We start from the raw sequence: 20,542 nt of genomic DNA, 5'->3' as shown, positions 1-20,542 counted from the left end.
GTGATATTAATCCACAAGAACCTAATTTTTCAACGTATTCTGTCATGAGTGGCTCCAGAGGACAGATACATCATAATTAAAGGCATTTTCAATGCTAAGAGATTAATTTTGGGGAGTGTATGTAATCCTATTGGTGAGAATGCACCCTTTATCGCAGAAAAACCGGACATTATTTCCAACGGAACTAATGTCCCAGTGGTACCAGGAGGAGACTGGAATGGTGTCATGGATGATATTGTAGACAAATCTCCGTACTCTAAGCAAAAATCTCAGGCCTTTGCAAACTATCCATTATCCCTGCTGAAAGAGAGTGGACTAATGGATGTTTGGAGACTGAAGCATCCTACAAAGGATAATTACACATTTCTCTATGGTTCATACTTCCTATTCCAGATTAGATTTTTTTATGATATCTAAGGTACTAGCTTGTAGAGGCGTAAGTCAGTAATATTATCATCTCTGATCATGCTGCAATTTCTGTTCACATAGATATTGGTTATAGTGCTACAAGATCCTCAAGATGGAAGTTAACACACATCTGCTTAGAGACCCTAAATTTCTTTAGATGATTGAAATCTCCATTACAAACTTGTTAAAAGAAAATACAGATACTGTCTCCTCTACTACAACTTTATGGGATGTACTGTAAAAGAAATATGGGAGGAGCTAAACATCTCCATTTCCTCTGACAGGTGGGATCATATCTGGCACAATATATGAGAGCATCCAGTTCTCTTTTTTTGCATTTCTTTCAGAATAAAATTTTAATTAGCTATTATTGGACTCCGGGGCAACTGCATAAAGCTGTACTCACCCTGCATAGTAACTGCTGGAGATGTGACAGCACCTGTGCAAACCTGTCTCCTACATTCCTTGAATGTCAAAGTATATCCACATTTTGGAGGAAAGTGTGTGGTGCTCCATCTAAGGTGACTGGGGTAGGGGTTTACCCTACTTCAAGCCTCTGTGTTTGGGACATTCTAGAAAATCTACCTGTTCCCCTGATGGCAGGAAACAGGATTGCTGCAGGACTTTAGAGAGGCCAAAAGAGTCAGTTTACAAAAATGGAAATCTGGTATTCCCCCAACATTCTCTGAGTGGCTGACAGCTAATCAACACCGTCCTCTTGGAAAAACTGACAAGCTACGGAGACACACGAACCAACTATCAAGACACTTGGTCTTTCATGGAAGTGTTACAAACTGTTTCCAGGTAGATTGGGCTTCTGAAGCTTCTCCTTTTTGTGGTGGTGGGTAGGGTGGTTAGGGAATTATTTTTCTTATAACACTTAGGCCAGGAGTATTTATGAATATTTCATACTCTGCTATTGTTAAATCCATACTCCTGCTGTGTTTTCTTTGTCATTGTATTTGAATATGGCTGTATGGATCTGTTAAAACTTCTGAAAGATGGAAAAAAATAAGAATGTTCGACTTCTCATCCCTGCTCCAGGGGATGCTGTTGGTGAGACATGAGAGAAATGCCCAGAAATTGCACCAGACACATAGAAATGATGCTTTTCTTCTCGTTGCTTTTACTGAAAGGAAGGGGGGGCGATAAATCCTACCGATGTAATGTCCAAATTTACCATGGGGTGGTCCGAAAGGGCTGCATTTTCTGACACACTACAAGTCACTGAGTCGTTGCCATAATAGATTGGTTGTCTCTGCTGGAGATAATGAATTGTATCCGCTCAGTCACCCAGCTAAAGAAACTCTGGCTCAAGTTTTTATTGCACAACAATGGAAGTAGCTCTACTTTTTCTCTTTTCATTGACTGATGCCTTTAAATCCATGCCCTTTGCTGCCTCTGTGTGTGACGCGCAGGTTTTACTTCCCCTCCTCCCCGCGCTAAGGAGAGGGCTGGGAAAAGCCGCATACTTTCGATTTCCTGCAAAGGACACACCTCCTGTCTCTCTCCCTTTTACAGAAGGCGGAGGGGCGGAGCAGTTCGTGGAGGTTTAAACCTGTAGCCTCTCCCCTTCTCTTCACCAACATTCACACTCACGGTGGCATCGGACAAGAACTTCAGTCATACAAGGAACTTTTATGAGCTAAAAAAAACCCCTAGGCTGCCTGGTTCTGTTTTTCTTTTGCAAATCTTCTTCAAAGAGTAAAAACCCTTTTCTCTCTCCGATTACTGCCACAAGCAAAAGCTGAGAGACAGACGTATCCTTTCCAACGTGGGTCCCAGTGGACTTTGTGTTTATCAGCTGTTTTTGCTGCATCTGGAGCTGTTTCCACAATACAGTGTGTCGTGGCTGGCTTTCTCTGGAGTGCTGAATACAGCTGGAGAATAAGAGCATATCTAACAAAATGCCAAGGGACTGCCAGACAGGCAGGCAACAAACCAGCTGCCAAATGAGTTTATTGTCACCACCTCCTCAACCAGCAGGAGTAGCATCCTCATCGTTGCTGTTGTTCCCAAAACCAAACTGCCACTCCAACTTCTTCAAGAAGCACCCGCAAGAAATCTGCCAGATAAACTGCAAAGAAAGCTCCCTAGCTGTCGTGGAGAAAAACGGGAGCGTTCTCATTTTTGACAAAGAGGGCGAACACAGAAAACCCGGTGAGTATTTGTTTTTCAAACCCAAGGACCAGGTTCTGATCTGATGTAAACTGACATAGCTCCAGAGATTTCATAGCTTCCCAGCAGCTCAGAATCTGGACCAATATATGAACATTTTCTTTTTTGTTGTCATGTGCCCAAATCTAACCCCTTTAGAGTTAAATGTGTGATAGAAATTGAAGGTGTCTCTGCTGTGATTCTGTAATACGTTATTTTTACAGTGCATTAATATGGTTATAGTCTTCCTCTTTAAATTAAACTTATCACAGGAGACCAAGGTAATTTAGGACTTAGGTTGATTTTTCACAGGAAACTCCAAGTGGTTTGTGATTTGCCTACTCTTGCTGTTCAGAAGTCCAATTCCCAGGTCCCTGCTGCCACTCTTATTTCTGTCTTATCTCTTCTCTCACTAGAGCAGTTTCCTTTCTCTGTCATACCAAGTACCAGTTTCGGTTTCCATTCCAGAGGCTGAGCAGAGTGTTACTCAGGGGCCTGTCAGGCTGCCCAGCGATAATGGGTGAAGTGCAGGTGGTCATTTCTGCACTGCAGACGCCTCCTGATTGTTGGAGGAATAATCCTTTCTCCCAGGAAAATAGGAATTTTGTTGTTATTACAGATAGTTGACTCTCCTTGACTTCTCAGTGATCTGAGTGCCTTGGGCATGTAAATGTAAGCCCTGATCACTGGCTTCATGTTGATTTAGTTTAAGATAAATTTGAATGAGAAGATCATAACTTATGGAGCAGTAACGTCTACATGATAAGGCAAATGAAGGCACGGATTAGTAAAATGGTATTGAGATCTGATGCACACTTACAGGCATCTGAGATTCTGTTATATACTGTGAATGTTAAAGCTTCTGCGCTAAAGCCCAATTTTAGATAAAAACTATTGACTTTATTAGGGTCCCGGCATAATCATCTTCCCCTTTTCACCCTTTTGAGTGGGTTTCTTTGGAAGGAAACAAAGAACCAAACAAACAGAGACCTGTGCAGGAGTCCAAGTCTAATAAGAATGAAGTTTAAGGGATTTAGTGGGGACACTCCTATTTTGGTAATGGAATCGAGTCTGTGAGAAGGGGACCTATAGGCTAGAGAAATCTAACTTAAAGGGACGGTGGCTAATTTTTGCCTCCCTTTCTGATACTATTAAAGAAGAAGAGGAGTTACAAAATCTAAGCTGACAAGAAATGATTTGATGATTTCTTTTGTTGTTGCACTAATACAGGTTTCTATTTATGGATGTAACCATTTTCCTGTGGGACAGGGAACCCCAGCAGGCATGAGATCCAGATAGACAGCTGGCTATATACAACCGTGAAACTGACTAGTTTGTTTTCCATTGTCTAGACTGAGGGATGTGCAATAAAGACAAACAGCCAGAAAAAACAGTCGCAAGCAAATTAGAGTGGTTTAAAACTCGCCTTCATTTGTAATAATCTGCTGGGCTGACTTTCAGAAGAACTGAGCACTCGCAGCTCTTGCTGAAGGAGATTTGGGTGCTCAGCACCTCTGAAAATCAGGTCATAGTTTATTATTAGCCATGCCACATTCCACCGCACTTGGGGGACTGGAAGCAAAGTGGTCCTGCCGTGGGTTCCATAAACCACAGAACTGAGCTCTGCAGTCTTTCTTTCTCTATGGGGTGTTGTGGGAAGGCTGGGGAAGTTGTGGAGGCATGGACGGTGGGTGTACAAACTGTACGGATGCACTAGACCACACCACCACATGGAGGGGGGAGGAGTAAGGTTCGACCATTACTGAAACCTATGGCCCACGCTACTACATCCAGGTCATCTGGGTGCTCTGCATGCCACCTAGGAGAGAATTGTGTGCCTGAGAGTGGCCACATCCCGTACCAGTACATGCATATGTGCAAGGCTTTGTGCTGAGGAGCAGAAACTCATTCTGTGATGGTTAATATAGCGTGAAGTTGCTGGGTGGCTTTTAATATGTTCAATGTCTCAAAATGATGGTGGGTTTCTGTCTTGATTTACTCTGCAGAATGTGTGAATTCAGGAAAGGACACGAGGGTGCATTCCTTGGACTGTGGAGCAGCTCATATGCTCATTCTCTCCTCGGATGGAAAGCTTTCTGAGCACAGCATTTCAGCCCCAGCTAATAAGTCGGAGATGAGGTGGGAAATGTCTCAGTGGATGGTGATGATGGTTAGAGAGCGAGACCAGTATTTGGTGAATACCAAGTTCAGAGAGTGACCAAAAACGGGGGGAAGTTGGTCCAGAGCTGGGGGTCCAATAATTAATGTAAGCAGAGAAAGATCTGGGCTGAAGCAGCCCAAAATAAGGGTAAGGGATCGAGAGGAGAGGGGACAGTTGAGCAGGAAATGTGGGGCCTGGTGTAACTGACAGCCAGCCAGAGAGTGCAGGGAGAGATAAGAGGGATGGAATGGTCTTCAGAGGAGGATAGATGAGGGAGGTCCTGAAATAATAACGGGGCAAGAGAAGGAACCCATCCATCACTGTTGCCCCAGCCACTGGGAAGGGAAGTAGGGAATGGTAGTACACCTCTACCCCGATATAACACCACCTGATATAACATGAATTCGGATATAACGCGGTAAAACAGTGCTCCGGGGGGGGGGGGGGCGCCGCGGGCTGCACACTCCGGCGGATCAAAGCAAGTTTGATATAACACAGTTTCACCTGTAACACGGTAAGATTTTTTGGCTCCCGAGGACAGCGTTATATCAGGGTAGAGGTGTAGTAAGCCAATGGTGCCACAGTAGCAGAGACTGAATTAGTGGGGTATTTTGGGGACATGTTTCCACTTTGCCTAGGGAAGAAAGAGTTTGTTTGTTTTTCAACTAAAGAAAACATGGGTCTAAAATGTAAGTTAGGGGGTAGCTTTGTTTATACAGAAAGCATGGTCAATGCCATGAAAGACCAACCACGCTGGAATGAGGCTTGAGCGTTGTCGGAAGGGATGCACGACTCCAAGCTGATTCCTGTGATTACATTGAAGTGCATTGAGCATGTTTGAGGATAGCAGTACTTACAAGTAGCATATGAGTGCCTGCCTATTTCTCCTAAGGATGACAGAAAAGTGCATCCTACAGCAATGGACCGAGAGGTGCTCCTGTTATAAAGGAGGGGGATGGAGCAGAGTCAGGTTTGGAGCCTACTTTGTTTTTTAACTCAGCAAGAAATAGACAATTGAGGATTGTCAACAGTACCGGACTAAATGGACTATCTGAGTACCAGATTCCCTAAGCATCAAGAAGTACCTTATTCCATGAGCCCCACTGGTCTCAATGGGACTACTTGTGGAGTAGAGGTACTGCTCAGTGTGGTGAGGGTGGGAGAACTGGACCCAAAGTGACCATATAGCATCTGACTGAACTGTATTTAATTGACTCACCCACTAACCTACAGGAAGCGTACACTGCCATCACCTGTGTGATGTTGTATTCTGTAACCTTGCCCCAGTCAGAGTTTAAAAAATATGTAACTATAAGGCCTGATCCTACTTTAGTTTAGTTTACATTGGTCTAAATCAGGATCAGCTCAATTGAAGCCAATGGAACTACACCTGGGCAGAAGTAGTGTGAGTAAGGTTAGAATCAAGACTATACAACATTTAAGCATGCTGAAAGTGGTAGAACAGGATAAAAATAGATTCTCAGGCAGGCTCTTATTGGATTAAGATTAGAATCATTTATGTTGGATTCACAGCACTTCATGTGTTTTGTTTTTTTTCCAGACTGCTGAAAGAATTAAGAGACAAATACATTGTCCAAATCGCATGTGGGGACCATCATTCCATGGCACTGTCTAAAGGTATTCTCCTTGCTTAGATTTTCTCTAAAGTATTAAATTGGAGTATTGCAACCCTCTCCTCAAGAGCTAAAATTTTAAGCATCACAATTAGTTAATGTATTATTATGAAAGGGTAAATACTGGATAGGAAACTGTTTGCACAAGGGTCAGAAAGGAAGGGTGATCCAGTGGTTAGGGCAGTAGCCTGCAACTCAAGAGACCTAGGTTCAATTCCCTATTCTGCCAGAAACTTCCTATACAAACTTGAGCAAAACTCTGAATCTCTCTCTGTGCCTCCGTTTCCCCATCTGTAACTTAGGAGCAATAGGACTGCCCTCCTCAGAGGAGTGTTGAGGATAAATACATTATACTGGGATGTGCTCTAATACTATAGTAATGGGGCCATGTAAATACCTAGGATAGATATAATTCTCACTATATTTACATGAATTTGTTAATCTGTATATCTCAAATTGTGCTCGTCTCTGAATGTACATGCTCGTTTGGTTTTCTCCAAATGACAGTGTATGTTAATTTAACATTAGATGAAAGAGAATGGGGCTATTGTCATACCGCTTCCTATCAGATTTCTTCCAGTCACTTGTTCCTGGAAATAAAAAAAAAAAAAAGCTTCTACTCTGAGTCATAATTAATTCTTCATATTAAAATTGTGTGAATCATTTATTTATTTCTATAAACGTCAAAATTATTAATTAGGGTTTTTCACTTTTTAAAATATCGAAAGTATAGAAGTGCCACTTTTCCATTACAATTGTTTAAGAAGGCTACTCATTATGTCTTTGATGAGGCTATTCCGGAGCAGGGATTACAGGATTGGATCCTTCGTAGATAGCAGAGGGCAGCTACATCTAGTAGACTAAGCCTAGGGCTGGGAGTCAGGAGTTCCTTGGTTTATTCCTGACTCTGCCAGTGAGTCACTGTGTGCCCTTGGACAAGTTACTTAACTTTACTCTCTCTCTTTCCACATATGTAAAATGGAGGTGATAAAGTGCTATGAGATCTATGGATGAAAGGTCTATGAATTGCGGACTGGCAGGAAGGGTTACGACCCATCACAACTTTAGGGCACACTCCTGATTTTCACAAGTCAGAACCAGGTCCAGCGAGTCCTGAATTGATTTAATGTCCCCATTGTGTCAACGCTGCTTTTTTACAGCCTGACCCCTTATCTGCATGTGATGACATCATTTGATAATGTGATGATGTAACATAATCATGCACTGATAAAACATTATGGAGCAAAGGTAGAGAAGGCTGGTTTGGGACCACTCCTCCAGCTGCTCCCAAGGCTAACCTCGCTGTGGGCCCCTGAAAGCCAGTGCTGAGGCATCCAGGATATCTGCTATTACTGAGTCTTAATTGGGGGTCTCGATTCATATATAAAGAAGTTTGGCTCAATCTTCGGGTCCCTGGTGTGGAAGTAGGAGGGCCCATTAGGTGGAAACCTGTATGTTTGAAACTGTGATGGGTTTTTTCTCTTTCTTGTGTTAAGGAGGTGAGCTTTTTACCTGGGGACAGAACTCACATGGTCAGCTTGGAGTGGGGAACCAGACTGCCTTTACCGACAAACCACAACTGGTGCGGGAGCTCAGAGGCATCCCGCTGGCTCAGATTGCTGCAGGAGGAACTCACAGCCTTGCTCTGTCGCTCTCAGGAGCCGTTTACTCATGGGGGAAGAATGATTTTGGACAGCTGGGACTTGGAGACACACAAAGTAAGGAAAGACACAGAGCAGCGTGAAAAGTAAGGCGGGGAGGATATTTTCCTAACAGAGGAGCTTGACACAGACACAGAAACTATTAAAGATGCCAACCACTATCAGAGCAATGATGTCTGACAGTGTCTCTGGGAACAGCAAACGCAGATAAATTGGTGTTCCACTTGCTAGTTTGCCCTGATCTGCTACTGCCCATGGAAAGGCCAGCTGGAACAAGAGAGTTTGGTGTTTTACTTCCAGAGGACTAATCAATCATTTTACACTCCCACCCAGATAACATGGGCTCATACAATGCTCAGGCCTACGAGTTCTCTCCCTGATCGCATTATGCTCTGCCAGTAGTTTGCAGCCTCCCTCCTTCAATTTTCTGTTTCATAAATTTTATAAATACAAGGTGAGAGAAAATTAGATGTCCAGTTTGGAAATGTTGGTGGATTTTTAAAGTTAGGGTCATAAAATCATATCTAAATATATATATATATGGCCTGATTTTCAAGGTACTGAACACCCATAAATCCCATGGGAACTACAGGTGCTCGGCACCTTTGAAAATCAGGCTATTTATCTAGGTGCATAAATATGGATTTAAGAGCCTAATTTAAGGCCCTCAGGTTTGAATATTGGCCCAAGTTTTATTCTTAGTTCTAACTACATAAATATGTAAAACAACCAAATAAACAAACTTGCCAGGGTATTATGAAGCATTCTGCATTGTAACAGAACGTGAATAAGCCTTGTAAGCAAGTTCTATATACAGGGAAAAGGCTTTTTTTATTTTTTAAGAAGTAATTCCAGGATGGTTATAAGTATTTTTCTAGACCTTTATTTGCTTTAGATTTACCAATGTCGTCAATCTACATTGTTTTTCTTTTCAGACAAATATTACCCTTCATACATTAGAGCCCTAGAACATAAGAAGACTATGTATATCTCGTGTGGTGGAGAGCACACTGCCGTTCTCTCACAGGTTTGGTTGAATTTGAATTCATTCACTTCACAGAGCACAAGGGAAGGTTAGCCCAACAGAGATGATACACTAACTAGTAGAATGTTGATTCCCTGCAAGGGCAATATTTACATTTATGGGAATGTGAAGCTGGCTCCTGGCAGTTGCTAACTGAGTTTTATAGGACCATAGTCTACTTAAATTCCTGCAGAACATAAAATGAGGAGTTGTTCTCATTCAGCCATGGGTTATCAAAGAACCGAAGGGACATTCCAGTAGTGACTGGCAGAAGCTGAAACTTTGAACCCAAGTACATGGGGACTGGATGTCTCAAGGCAATGTTAACAACACGCAGTTCAACTGTCAACGATGACCAAACATTATTACTTTTTGATGGTTTTTATAGTGTCCTCACTGACTGAGAACAACTTATTTACTAAGTTTACTCACACGACTAAAGCCCTTAAGCAATAGGACTATTCTCAGGAGTAAAGTTACTCACATGTATAGGTAATGCAGGATCAGGCTTTATATTAGCATTATTCAATTTGTATTTGCATCACCCATTCTCTGATCTATGGTCTATAGCATGTTCTTACATGTATGTAGTGTAGTTGTAGCCAAAGTATTAGAGAGACAAGGTGGGTGAGGTAACATCTTCTGTTGGACGAACTTCTCAGAAGCTTATCTCTTTTGCCAGCAGAAGTTGGTCCAACAGGAGCTATTGCCTCACCCACCTTGTCTCTCTAATGTCTTATATGGATAGTCAACAGGACTATCCATGTGAGTGAAGTTGTGTAAGCATTCGCGGGATCTGGTCCATAGTTGGCATTACCATTTTTTAATAGTGTGTGCTATTTTGAGATTACATGACCCTCATGTTTGTTTTTTCCTCTCCAAGGATGGGCTGGTGTGTACCTTTGGAGCTGGAGATTATGGGCAACTTGGTCACAACTCCACCCAGAATGAACTGACACCTCGTATTGTGGCTGAGCTATTTGGAGCAAGGGTGTCTCAGATAGCATGCGGAAGGTAGGAAATGGCAATGTCCTTGAAGCTTTATAATGACAAGGAGATAACTTTGCAGAGCTTTTGGGAAGCACTGTAGGATGTTAGGAAAAGAAATCTCTACGTCACTTTTTTCAGATCCCCTTATTTTAACTGCTTACAGCTGATAGACTATTGACCAGACACACGTTTTATTTATTAACTTTTCCACACACAGACCCTGCCCTGCATTGAGCTTCATGAGAACAAAGTCCCGCTCCAATGGCGTGAGCAGATTTAAAAATCATACTGTACCCATAATCCCTGGCTGCTCTCACCAGGTGATGAAGAATACATACATGTGTCAAACAGAAAAAGACCATCAAATTACCTAACAGGGACGAAATCTACCAACATTTCCAGTCAATTCCTGTACAACATGGGAAAATGGGTGTTACTGAGCAGTAACAATCTAACTGTGAATGATGAAAACTATGAAATTATATTCAGTCATTAATAGCCTGATACAATGTCTACTGAAATCAACAGAAAATCTCCTGTTGACTCCAGCGGGCTTTGGATCAGACCTAAAACCACAGAAAATATTTATGCTTGCCAAATGGAAAAATATCAACGCAGAACACTTTATTGTTTGTAATTCTCACTGGTTCAAAATTAGAAAATAAAGAGCTATCTAGAAGCAGTGGAACTGTGTTCATTTAACTACAGATGCACAGATTGTTCTTTCAGTTCTGCATGTTTATTGTAAGGAGCACCCTACAAATTTGACTGGAGGGCTTCTGTAGCATGGTTCTCAGTAACTTTAATGGGAAGCACCCCCATGCATTGCTCTGAAAATGTGCCTGTATGTATTATCCTAAGTAGCTCAATGGCGCTCTTACATTGTCCATTTTCTTTCTCTGAACAGATGGCACACGCTCGTCTATGTCCCCTCCTTGGGAAAAGTCTATTCATTTGGTTGTGGAGCAGAAGGGCAGCTGGGCAATGGTGACACATCTAATCAGTTGATACCACTGCCTGTCGAATTACCTTCAGAGTGGGTGAATGGTGGAAAACTCAACCAGGGTAATTTGCACAGTAGATCTTTATGAGCTGTACTTTGTTATTTTAGGTCCAAACCAGGGAGGCGTTAGTTTTTTTTTTTTTAAATGAAAAACACATTTTGTTTAACGAGGGGAGTGACAAGAGCGTGGGAGAGAGAGGGCTGGGAACAAGGAGATTTGTCCCTAAACATTGGACAGCCTGAAAGCAATTGAGATGATTAACCTTACGAACATTTGAGAAGAACTAAGTAGATATTTGTGTGGGGAACCTCCTGCCAGGATAAAGTCACTAACTGCTATTTTCTCCTTCAAATTGGGCAAATTCATGAGAATCACACTCACTTTCAAAGGCAAAACTTGTCATCTTTCTCCCTAGCCTGAATAAATGAGTGGTTTCCCTGATGACTAATGTACTAGAGGACTCATTCTGGCAGGGTTGCTTAGCCCGAAGCAACAGTTACCCTGGTATCTTCTTTACCTCTCAACCTGACCTCTAAATAAGCTGTCACCGGGTAACTGTCCCCTCTAAGGGGAGATGGGGGCCAACTACACCTGTGCCACCATAATTAATTAGCTGCTTCCCACCCTGAGGTGGCAGGACTAAGGAGAGGTCAAGTGATAGATTAGTGAACACCTGGGCCTTTTGAAAGCGCTGTGTGAGATCAGTCTGAGTTGGAACCACAGGGAGTTGGCTCCTGAGGAAGGCCCTGAACTGAGGTTTGGAGGGAAATGGTACTCCAGGGGAGCAAGCTCTATCCTAGAGGCAGCTATATTCTCAAAAGTTAGCCCAGAAAGGGGCTGGGAACGGGGCCAGGAGGGCATTGCTGAAGGGAAGCCCTGAAGGGCAGAAGCCCTTTTGCTTGTTTGGGAGTTTTTAGTTTGGACTTTTGCTACCTTGGAACAAGTAACGTTTGTTTGTCACTTGGCCAGAAGGTTAAGCCACATCTCCATCACAGCCAGATACCTGGAAAGCCAAGGAGAGAAACTTTGGGAAGGAACCTGAGGCAGGGAGTGCTGGCTACACCACAGCGAGCCAGCAGAGGGTGTTACTGAGCAGCCATGGCATAGATGTTAAGGGTCAACTGTGGATTCTGGTATCTCTGTACCTTTCTCCTCTTCAGGCAATGTACTGCAGGCTACTCTTACTGCTGTGCTGTTTAATTGTCTCAGTTGCCTCTTCTCGGATCCAATGCAATTGCAGAAAGAACATCATGCCTTAAAGGGTTGCTTAATAGCTACTTACCTCATTGTACCTACTGCTGTTCAGCTAGATGTGCTGCACATTCTCATTCGCTGGATTTTTTTTTACAATTAAGTCATTTTAAATTACTTCACACCTTATTCTGAAACTTAGATTTAAACCTCTTCAATTAGTCTTGTCCATGAGGCATTGACTGAGTCTAGTAATGCTAGAGATGTGGAAACCATGCTAGTGAAGAGCCATCGACTCCGGTCCCAAACTCCATTTTAATGAATAGGACAGCTGTCTTCTCAACAGCACACCCTGGCCATAACTAGGCAGTTCTTAAGAGGATTATAACAATAGTTTTTCACTGTTGCCCTCTATGCTCCTAGGTTTGTAGCTGTTCGGGGCATCTGGGATATATCCAGATCTCTCTCATATATTGGGTAAACATGCAGTGATATTGAGGGCAGATCAAAATTAGCTTCTTATTCCTTTTTTATATTCCCTTATTAAAAAAAAACCATATTACAAAGTTACAGTTGGAAACCGTTATATCACACTTTTCTAACAACAAAGTACAAGTAACAAAGGAAAATATGGAAAATAATGAGGAGCACTAGCTAGATAGCACCACAAAAACTGTTCAGTAAGCAACTAAGGAAACACACTCCCTCTTTATGGGCTTATTATAACCTTAAGGTGACCCAGGTTAACCTGGAGTGGGCAGCCTTTACCCTTCTCAGAAATGGGATTCTTCTGGGTTTTGTATTGAGGAGAATGTGACTTTCCTTGGGTCTCTTCAGGCTTGATAACCACTAGAATCCCACTCTTCTGTGGAAGGAGCTCTGCCTCTGTGTTGCAGATCTGAAACTAAGGCCTTCCATGAAGTAGAGACAAACCCAGCTGCCCTGAGCTGGGGCTTCTCCACAGCTGGCTTCTTCCTGCCAATCAGAAGATGCAGGAACTTGCATGCTGCTTTTAGATTGGCCAGCCACCCTCTTCCAGTGTCCCCACGCTGCTTGCTGAGCCCATCAGAGATACATTTACTCTTTCACCACGATAAATAGATGTTATATAGAATCACTTCTGGGGCTGGGAGCTTTTGATTAGTTTTTAAGGTTTGTTTTTATAAGCCTTGTCCTTGCACTGAACTTTCTAAAGATAAGGGGTTGTTCTTTGGCTCATCCTTTTCTTCTTTATCCCTTCACAGGAAACAGTACCTCCGAAAAGGTGATTAAAATTATTGCGGGAGGAAACCAAAGCATTGTGCTTTGCTTGAAGAAAAAGGTATGCAAAGTATGATATGTTTTTAACTATGTAGTTTATGACCAAGGCTTCTGCTTTGTTGCTGTTGAGCCACATATGAATTTGGATTTGCCATCTAGACCCATAATAGGTTTTTCTTCCAAAGTCACAGCACTCTCCCCACCTCCCTCCATCCCTTCACTGAGACCAAATTGTGTCAGAAAAGCAAATCTCTCTCTCTCTCTCTCTCATGACATCATTTCTGTATTTTATGCTTGTGGTATTGTCTACTGGTTGAAAGCCCATTTGTTCACTCAGTTTGGCCAACAGAAGGCTCTGATCCTAGCTAACCAGAGTCTCATCTACTGGGCTTCTAACCTCATTAACATTCTTGCCCCTTTTATACAGAATCCATATGTTACTTTGAATGGAATTGCCATAGTGGAAGACAAGGAGGTGGATAAATGGATTTCTAATTCGGATCCTAAACAGTGGGAGAATATAAAGAAGTAAGTCAGATCCCCGGTGGGTTTTTCCATAAATACTGTAAATGCTAAACCTTCAAAACACTGTATTTTCTTGGTACAGTTCTTCCCTTTCAAAAAATCTTGTAAGGAGTGTAATTAAAAGGACAATGGCAGAGACTCAGAATTGGATATTTGCTTGTTTGCCGTTTTGAGACTCAGTCCAGCACGCTTTACTGCGTCTTTGCTCAGGCGAAACTCACATTAATGAAGTAAGGGCTCTAGTGTTTGGCCCTTGGTCACCATTTTCTTGCAAAAAGATGGAAGTGGACATTTCACAAGTACAGCAGTTGAGACACACTGGCCAGCTTTAGGAGTATATCCTCCCCTTATAGCAAATATATACTTGCCACTAGTGTTACTGGGAGTTAAGAGCGCACATCCAGGGGGAGACTCAACCCCCAAAAGGGGTGGCCTTAAAACAAAAGAGCCTGATGCAAAGTCCATTGAGCAGCATGGCTGGAATTTTCAGAAGGACTCAGCATGCACAATTGGTGCCCAATTTTCAGAAGTGCTCAGCACTTCTAGGCACAGAAATAAGTGGGCAGATTTTCATAATAACTTGGTACATTGGGATGCTGAACACTTCTGAAAATCTCGCCTTTTTGAGGTGCCTGAAAGGGAGCTGACTTTCTTTTGGGAAATCTGGCCCCAATTATGCATGCTGAGTACTTCAAAAACTGGCTCTTTTGAAAATCTATCCCCACGTGGCTAATTTGGATCTCGGTGATTTTCCAAGTATTTTTAATCTAAGGTAAGTGGTAAGGACAGTGGCATGTAGAACCGCTGGCATCTTTAAATCACAAACCAATTTGTACACATCTTTGCTGTTTGTTCAGACTGAATAGCTGTTGCTGCTGTTTTTGTTGGAATGATTAATTCTGGGTTGTTTTTGTGGTTGTTTTAAATTAACAGGACTATTTGGCTGATCTTTTCCTCTGAGGCGTGTGTCAATGGAAGTTTCTTGGACAAAAGGTAGAGCGCACTAATTTGAAAACAAAATAGTACATCAGCTGTGTATAAACTGGTCAGAAATTAGCTACATTACAATGAATGTAGAGATTGATAGGATTATCTGGATTTGTAAAATACAAGTCTATAGAATAGTTTTCAAGGAAAGGCTAAAATTCTCCTCTGATCCACATAATAGATCTTGACCAAGATTTTAAAAAATGAGTGCCTAAAATTAAGCTTCTAAATTCACATTTAGGCACTTAAATAAGTGGCTTGATTTTCAAAGGTGCTGAGCAAACCCAGGTCCCATTGAGGTCAGTGGGAACTAGAGGTGCTAAGCACTCTTGCAAAATCTAATCACTTTGTTGCCTGAATATGGACGTGGGGGCCAAGATTTAGGCATCCAAGTTTGAAAAATTGTCTCCTTGTCTCCAGAACTCTGCTCTCCTTGCATGCTTCCATCTCCCACTAATGTAGAGAGAGCAGAGGATCTGAGCGGAGGTTTATCACATGGATATGAGAAAAGCACTTTACCCAAAATGAAGATCGGACAGGTTTGTCACATATTAACATTTACTGTTCATGAACTTACATTTATATAGCATCTTATACCCAGAAGGATTCCAAATCATTTCACAAATGTTACTTTACCCAGCACTGAAATGCAACCACTTCTAAGGTGGAATATGGCAAGCTGCTGATTAACAACACACAGCCACACTATGTGAGAGTTTAGAACAGGGAGTATGGAATATCATTCAACTGATGCTGCAGTGAGAATTTCTTGGTAGGCAGAATATAATTATACTAATTGGAATTAGGGTTTAGCATTTCTCAGAATGTACATTCCCTTCACACCCAGGGATTGTTAAAACACAGCAGTAATACACAGCAGAGGAGCAGATCTTTCACATCCCTGATTTTTCTTCCCTTCCAGTAGAGACAAACATTTCAGAACCTCCAAAGAAATCTCGGGCGTAGATATGTCAGCAGTGCTTCTTTTTTATGAGAAGATGAACAAGAAACCAAAAGTCTACCAGGAGGTAAGAAGTGGCATAGAAATGATACTTGTTACACTGATACCCAGTAGCTTTGGATCATCGCATTTTTTTTTCCACAAAGGGATGCTGACAAAATGTAGTTCTGGGTTTTTCAAGTGCTTTATAGACCCTACCATAAACAGGAAAAAAACAAATCTACTACCTCTCAGAGCTGCTTCCAGTGGAGCAAAGAGAGTTTTGTTTGCGGTTATTTCTTTGTATTAAATTAGGAGTCACCAAGATATTATGGCGATGAAGGCCATATAATGACTGAGTTTGACATAATGTTTTCATGGTGGTTTTGTTGTGTTTTTTTGTTTTAAGCTTGTTTTCCTAATTCAAACTCTCCCTGCTAGAGCAACAGAAACAGAAAGGGAAACTGACTAGAAGTGAAATTGATCAATCTGCAAAATGGTGGTGCAGCAGGTGTGCATTGTGCTCGGCACTGTACAAACACAGAATGCGAGATGGTGCTTCTCTCAAAGAGCTTACTGTCTCTAAATTGGCAGGGATATGGATAAGGGTGGAAGAATTATTATTATCCTAATTATAGAGATGGGGAATCTGAGGCACTGACAGATTAAGTGATTTGCCTAAAGTCACACAGGAAATCTGTGGCAGAGTCATGAATTGAGCCCAGATCTCCTGAGTCCCAGTTCAGTGTATGAAAGAAGATGGGACATGAAATTGGGAATTCTGAATTGCTCTTGCTGCTATAAGTAATAAATTATTATGGCAAAGCTCTGCTGCATTTTTTAATTTCTTTTGTTCCCTTGCTCCCTTTATCCCCCAGATGATCTCTGCAGTTAAGAAATTGCTGTCATCGCTGTCTTCCTCTCCCAGCTCACCTGAAGCTCTCAGAATCTACCTGATCATTCCTGTCCTTTCACGGGGACATGATAACATGTCTGACTGTCTTCTTGACCAGCTAGCAGAAGCCATTCTGAGTCTCCAACAAAAAGACCTGAAAGTTCTTGGTAAGGCCTGATAGCAGAACAACTGGATCACCTGCGTTCTTCAGCACTTTCTGGGGCGGGATGGGGAAATACTCCCATTGACTTCAGTTGGGCCAGGATTTCACCCCAGATATTTCCTACAATGGAAAAGGGTTTTGACAAGCTGCTTATGTAGAAATACATGCAAAGGGATAACTTGTCTGGAGCAGTCTACAGATAAAAGCATTATATGAATTTGAGATTTACTAGTTTAGTTTAAAACCAAGTGCTTTATTCAGTTAATTTGAAAACAAAACGAACTGCTGTTTGTCCAAAGGACAGATCTTACTAAGGACTATATGTATGTTGTCTACGGTAGAGATGTCAACAGTTGTTTTCTTTACAGAATCCCTGTGGTCAAATCTAGAAATACCCTTTTTCAAGGACCTAGTGAGCATGTATCAAAGCGTTTCCAGATTCAATCTATCTCTTTTCATCATGCAAGTCAGAAACTCTGAAAAAGTCACCTGTGAACCACACTTGAATAGGACTCTGAAAATGCTGCAGATTCTTTACCAGGTAGAAAAGCATTTGGCTCTGGTGGGTTAGAAAACACACATACGATTCGAATATTTTTTCATGTATTTATTTCTTGAATTTATGAATACATGGCTTTCATACCTAGGGTGACCAGATAGCAAGTGTGCAAAATCAGGACAGGGAGTGGGGGGGTAATAGGCACTTATATAAGACAAAGCCCCGAATATCAGGACTGTCCCTATAAAATTGGGACATCCGGTCACCCTATTCATACCTGAGGTACAATTGCTGATTACAGAGCAGTATACACTTTGCCCCATCCATGCTAAGAGACTGGAACTGTAATGTTGATTTGCCCCATTACCAGGCCCCATTGGTCCACTACACAAGAATAACCTGCATAGGGGTCTGCAATCAGTGAGTCTGAACTCTATTTCCCTCTTATTCTTCCATTAGGGGACTGCCCCATGTCTTGTGGGCCCCACCCCAGGGGCAGGTTGAAATATGAGTGTGATGTTTGCTGGTTACACTCTAATGCTGCAGAAGTTTTTTTCACACTGATGAGCTGCTCTGAGGTCATAATAACTTGAATCCTCTGGAGAGCTAGGGGTTCTCTCCCCTTTTATTACTGTCCTGGATGTGCAGCATCACAGATTCCACCCCCTCTTCCTGTTTCATTCACCACTTCATCCACCACTTTCTTAACTCTCTCTCAACGGGCCCGTGCACCAGTTCTGGACACATGACTTTCTGAGCACCCCCACTGGATTTGCCCCACCGTTGGCATAGGATTTGGGGGCAGATGGGAAGTTGAAGGAAACTCGGGTAAACTTACACACTGAATCTTGGGCCTTAAATCATGGGGACCCTAAGCTAATACCTTTACTGGAAGCCCTGGATTTGTTTGAATTAGCACTGCTTGATTTTTATTTACTGACCTGACTAGAATCTGTTTTTCTTCTGATTCCTCCCCCGTCTCTCCATATTTGCCACTTGTAAGTAAAAGGCCTTTCTTTGTCCCTCTCATCCCCGTTTGGTGGAATTTTCTCCCTTGGGAAATCTACACTGCAAGTTCATGATGTCATTCTAAGATAGGGCATAATACAAAGGGCCTGATTCTCATTTCCCCTAGGCCCCTTCTCTTAGTAAAGAAGGGCTTTAAGTGAGTATAATGCAATATGTGCTCACTGTCGGAGCTGTGCAAAGGAGCTTTGGGGTAAAAGAAAATCAGGCCCATGGAATTCTCAATTAATGCACAGAGCAGACTACGATTCTTAGCTGTAGGGTTTTATATTTATTGTATTGTTTTTGCACTTCTGCCCTTGTCCACTGCTTTGTGTACAAAAGTGCTATGGTACATTTGCAATATAGTTCTGTTTTATAGATTAACTGTGCCTAGCTCATAGGATCTGCTGGCCGTTTCCTTTTAACACTGTTCATATCAATGCAGGTGAATTCCAGTGCTGGTTTCAAAATACAAGAAAACAACTTCTATGTACCTGAAGTGAAAATGATTTGGGGATGGAATTTGCATTTGAATGAAGAAACAGTAAGTATAACATCTTTCCAAAACTGCAGTATATTTTCTTGTTGTTATTTAGGAAGTTAGAGATATTGGGGCCAAATTCTTGGGTCCAGCCCTTCTATCTCCAGTACAGCTTAGAAAGCTTTACATCCTCTCCGGTCCTGTGGCTACTGGGCATTAAGCTGGCCCCGATACACCATCCAGAACAGCAAGGCTCTTCTAAGTTGTGCCAACTGCCCATGACTTCCAAGGTTGTTTTGGCAGTCAGAGATCGACTGGGCACAGTCACGCCCCAGCTACACCTCCTTTTCCCTGGCCACATACCCCCTTCACTGGGGGCTTGGAAGCAGAGATAACAAAGGAGGAAACATTGGTGCTACGTGATCTGGAGATTCCCCCATGCCTGACATAGCCAATCCATTGGCCAGTCGCTGCAAAGCAGCTGCAAAGGGAGCCAGGATCTGGCCCATTATATTGCCTCTTATTTTTGTGTTTATCCATTCAGAATTAATGGACTCTTATACAGTCCTTTGAAACTTTTCACCAGGAAGCCAACAGAACATTTTAATTTCCTTTGAGTCATGGAAAGGAGCTAAGACCCGCTCTACAAACTAATTTGCACCGGTTTAACCAAAGGCCTTGTTTCTGATTCTTGTAGTTAAACTGGGGTAAAGCCCATTTTTGAATGATATTAAAATTGACATAAGCCATTTTAAAACTGATTCCAGAGAGTCCACACAGGGCTTTGCACTGCTTTAATTTAAATGAGTCTTATATAGGAATATGCAGAAATTGCGTCTGGGAGAATGCGTCTTCAGGTCTCATGCTGATCACATGTGTATTCATTATTTCTAACTAGCAGCTATAATTCTGCACACAGTGCTAAGTGTTTGTTACATGAGGCTGTTTTATAGATTTTCACCTTTTCTTAGCCATAGATTTAATCAGGTCTTGTCTTCCTTAGGAAATATGTCCTGATTCCATATATCATTGACTAGCCACTGATACAGCTGCATCAGGGCAGCCCCTAGCATAGAGAGTGGGTTATACGCCATGATTTGCACTATGCAAGGGGAAGGTGCACCCGTGCAGATCACAGCTGCTTGTGGCTATCAATACTAGGGGTTTGCACTAGTTCAACTACATCCATGGTTTGGCACTGATGGCTGAAATCCTCAGCATAGACCAGGCCTAAACTTCATTCTTGAGGTCTTGCCTATCTTTATCTAATAGCGGACTTTGGTTTTGAATCTCATTTGTTCTTAGTTTGCAGAGTTTGATGTCTGCTTGTTGTGTGCTTAGGCAGAGGAAAAAAAAAAAAAGCCGAGTCCTGCCGGCTGAGCAAAAAAAAAAAAAATTAAAAAAAACCCAACCCAGTGCTGCTGGCGGATATTGGGACAAATTGCGTCCCGACCAAAGATCGGTCGGGACGTAGGACAGACACCGAAATATCGGGACGTCTGGTCACCCTATGTGTGCTTGCTGCTTGACTGAAGTATGCAGTGTGGTTTGTTG

The 20,542-nt window shown here is 42.2% G+C and overlaps 1 protein-coding gene across 2 annotated transcripts in view; it reads left to right on the top strand.

The window, feature by feature from the left end:
• The first annotated feature begins 1,918 nt into the window (after positions 1-1,918).
• Positions 1,919-20,542, top strand: part of LOC101952491 (E3 ISG15--protein ligase HERC5) — a 47,912-nt gene continuing 29,288 nt past the window's right edge. The window contains exons 1-14 of one of the 2 annotated variants that reach the window (XM_042856274.2): positions 1,919-2,568; positions 4,572-4,704; positions 6,288-6,364; positions 7,857-8,078; positions 8,957-9,048; positions 9,929-10,059; positions 10,943-11,100; positions 13,475-13,551; positions 13,918-14,018; positions 14,949-15,008; positions 15,925-16,030; positions 16,821-17,004; positions 17,369-17,541; positions 18,953-19,051. In XM_042856274.2, the coding sequence (XP_042712208.2) occupies positions 2,316-2,568; positions 4,572-4,704; positions 6,288-6,364; positions 7,857-8,078; positions 8,957-9,048; positions 9,929-10,059; positions 10,943-11,100; positions 13,475-13,551; positions 13,918-14,018; positions 14,949-15,008; positions 15,925-16,030; positions 16,821-17,004; positions 17,369-17,541; positions 18,953-19,051 (1,866 nt within the window). In that variant the 5' untranslated portion in view covers positions 1,919-2,315. The remainder of the gene's footprint in view (positions 2,569-4,571; positions 4,705-6,287; positions 6,365-7,856; positions 8,079-8,956; positions 9,049-9,928; positions 10,060-10,942; positions 11,101-13,474; positions 13,552-13,917; positions 14,019-14,948; positions 15,009-15,924; positions 16,031-16,820; positions 17,005-17,368; positions 17,542-18,952; positions 19,052-20,542) is intronic. The other variant, XM_065597522.1, reaches the window with a different exon arrangement.

The sequence above is a fragment of the Chrysemys picta genome, chromosome 5 (assembly GCF_011386835.1).
Source record: "Chrysemys picta bellii isolate R12L10 chromosome 5, ASM1138683v2, whole genome shotgun sequence".
NCBI classification, from domain to species: Eukaryota; Metazoa; Chordata; order Testudines; family Emydidae; genus Chrysemys; species Chrysemys picta.
This window is presented reverse-complemented; position numbering and strand designations above follow the sequence as displayed.